The sequence below is a fragment of the Chiloscyllium plagiosum genome, chromosome 48 (genome assembly GCF_004010195.1).
Source record: "Chiloscyllium plagiosum isolate BGI_BamShark_2017 chromosome 48, ASM401019v2, whole genome shotgun sequence".
Lineage (NCBI taxonomy): Eukaryota > Metazoa > Chordata > Chondrichthyes > Orectolobiformes > Hemiscylliidae > Chiloscyllium > Chiloscyllium plagiosum.
This window is the reverse complement of record NC_057757.1, coordinates 7138298-7141403: the sequence shown is the minus strand read 5'-3', so window position 1 is coordinate 7141403 and position 3106 is coordinate 7138298. Positions and strand designations below refer to the sequence as shown.

The following is a 3106-nucleotide window of genomic DNA, read 5'->3' as shown; positions in this document are numbered from 1 at the left end:
GCAGAAATAACCTGCCGCTCCATTGCCTGGCACAAGACAAGTGCAGAGGGGTGACTTGAGCAGCCACTGCTGGCGGAAAAAGCCTACTGCACCTGGTATTCCCAGGCGGTCTCCCGTCCAAGTACTAACCAGGCCTGAGTCTGCTTAGCTTCCGAGATCAGACGAGATCGGGCGTTTTCAGACTAGTATGGCCGTAGGCGCTGGCCCCTGCCTTTTCTGCCTACTTCAAGGCGTGCTGGCCAGCCACATTTTCTTTCTTGCTCTTTCTCTTTATCCCCTTTGGCTTTTTTTTCTCTTTTCTCTTTGCTCTTCCTCCTCCGTGCGTGCTTCCCTCCCTCCGTCCCTCCAGCTGCCTTTCAGCTAGCCCTTGCCCACCAGGCTCCTGTAGTCTCCCACATCCCCACACAGGCCAACTGCAAGCCCTCCCCCTGCTTCATAGGGCCGCAGCCTGCATTCTCTCATCCTTCCACACTCCTCCACCCCTCCATTTCGGAATGCCGGGCACTGGCCAGTGGGGTACCGCACGGATCAGTACTGGGACCGCAGCTTTTTACAATCTATCTTCAGGATATACAAGATGGTATTCGCAATAACATTCGCAAATTTCATCAGCTGGGTGGCAGGGTGAAATGTGATGAGGATGTTAGGAGATTACAGGGTGACCTGGACAAGTTAGGTGAGTGCTCAGATGCATGGCAGATGCACTTTCACGTGGATAAATGGATCCTTATCCACTTTGGTGGCAAGAACAGGAAGGCAGATTACCACCTAAGTGGAATCAATTTAGGTAAAGGGGCAGTACAGAGAGATCTGGGGGTTCTTGTACACCACTCAATGAAGGTAAGCATGCAGGTACAGCAGGTAGTGAAGAAGGCTAATAGCATGCTGGCCTTCATAACAAGAGGGATTGAGTATAGAAGCAAAGAGGTCCTTCTGCAGCTGTACAGGGCCCTGGTGAGACCACACCTGGACGAGGTCAATTCCTGGAATGGCGGGATTACCTTACACTGAAAGACTGGAGCGACTGGGCTTGTGTACCCTTGAGTTTAGAAGACTGAGAGGGGATCTGGTTGAGACATATAAGATGATCAAAGGATTGGACACTCTGGCGGCAGGCAACATGTTTCCGCTGCGGGGTGAGTGCCGAAACAGAGGACACAGCTTAAAAATACGGGGTAGACCATTTAGGACAGAGATGAGGAGAAACTTCTTCACCCAGAGAGTGGTGGCTGTGTGGAATGCCCTGCCCCAGAGGGCAGTGGAGGCCGTCTCTGGATTCATGAAAGAAAGAGTTGGATAGAGCTCTCAAGGATAGTGGAATCAAGGGTTATGGAGATAAGGCAGGAACAGGATACTGATTAAGGATGATCAGCCATGATCATATTGAATGGTGATGCAGGCTCGAAGGGCAGAATGGCCTACTCCTGCACCTATTGTCTATTGTCTATTGAATTAACTGCCAGAGGAAGTGGTGGAAGCTGGTACAATTACAGCATTTAAAAGGCATCTGGATGGGTATATGAATAGGAAAGGTTTAGAGGGATATGGGCTAAGCGTTGGCAATTGGACAAGGTCAGATTGGGATGTCTGGTTGGCATGGACAAATTGGACCGAAGGGTCTGTCTCCATGCTGTACATCTCTATGACTCTACTTCCGCTCCTGATCCACACGGATTGATGAATCGGGAGGGATGGAAGGCCTAAATCCAGGTCATGTATTCACTCGGTCATCCCGGATGCTGAATCTGCCCAACCTCGACCCTCGGGGGAGTCACATCTCTGGTTGCGGCATCCAAAATATGCATCAATTCGGAGTCGCTGCACTGGGGGTTCACATCTCACTCGGGGACCTTAAACCCAGGGTGAGAGAGCCAGCAGTGAGGGGGTTACCCACTCAGAGACACAACACTGAGGGAATACTGCACTGAGACAGTGCGTCCCAATACTGGCACCCACCCTTTTCTCAAGGATAGTTTTGCTCTCTCCCTTCAATGTGGGCATGTTCCTGTGCAAAGGAGTCAGGTTTGAATGTTGGATGGTGACCCAAACTGTCACCTGCCTGAGGAATGCCAGCTCACCACGTGGCAGTCACTTACTTGGTTCCGAGGTAGGTCAGATCATAAAACTGCACAGTGACATTGAAGGCGTACCAGGAAACTGGGACCATTGCACACAGGGCTGCGGAAGAAAAATATCACCATCAAACATGCTAATGTTTATAACACTAATGCCAAACACACCAATGCCAAATGCACCAACACCAAACACACCAACATCAAATGTGCCAATGCCAAACACACCAATGCCAAATGCATCAGTGCCAAACAGACCAACACCAAATGCACCAATGCCAAATGCACCAATGTCAAACACACCAACGTCAAATGCACCAACATGAAACACACTGTCAAACGTACCAACACCAAATACACCAACATCAAACATACCAATGTCAAATGCCAAATACATCAATGCCAAACACACCAATACCAAATGCACCAATGTCAAACTTACCAATGCAAAACACACTAATGCCAAATGCACCAACACCAAACATACCAATGCCAAATGCACCAATGCCAAACACACCAATTCCAAACATACTGTCAAATACACAACGCCAAACACACCAATGTCAAATGCACCAACCTCAAACGTACTGTCAAACGCACCAATGCCAAATACACCAATGTCAAATGCATCAACATCAAATGCACCAATGTCAAATGCCAAACACACCATTGCCAAACACACCACGTCAAATGCACCAATGTCAAACACACCAACACCAAACACACCAATGCCAAATGCACCAACACCAAATGCACCAATGCCAAATACACCATCCTCAGTCTATGCATCCTCAAACCCACCACTGTTATTCACAGCCTCAGAATTACAGTATTATTAAACACTGAGGAAAGCAGAATGAGCAGAGTTCACAGCACTAATCACTAACAACACCCCCTTCCCTCCCCCATGAAACTCACTCCCAGGACCTACACTCTCATTTCCCATCTCCCCCAATTCACATCCTTCAAAATCAGACCTAATTCCCACCTCCCACTCAGACATTCCCAACTCACACCTTCCCCCACTCACGCCT

The 3106-nt window shown here is 48.8% G+C and overlaps 1 protein-coding gene and 1 non-coding gene across 2 annotated transcripts in view; both read right to left on the bottom strand.

Moving 5' to 3' along the window:
* The window catches only part of LOC122544364 (claudin-15-like), a 21939-nt gene that overhangs the window by 5005 nt on the left and 13828 nt on the right, over positions 1–3106 (bottom strand). The window contains exon 3 of the mRNA XM_043683597.1: positions 2097–2178. Within this exon, the coding sequence (XP_043539532.1) occupies positions 2097–2178 (82 nt within the window). The remainder of the gene's footprint in view (positions 1–2096; positions 2179–3106) is intronic.
* On the bottom strand, positions 81–199 carry LOC122544441. Its single transcript, XR_006310345.1, has one exon. It is a non-coding gene; the product is annotated as a 5S ribosomal RNA (ribosomal RNA).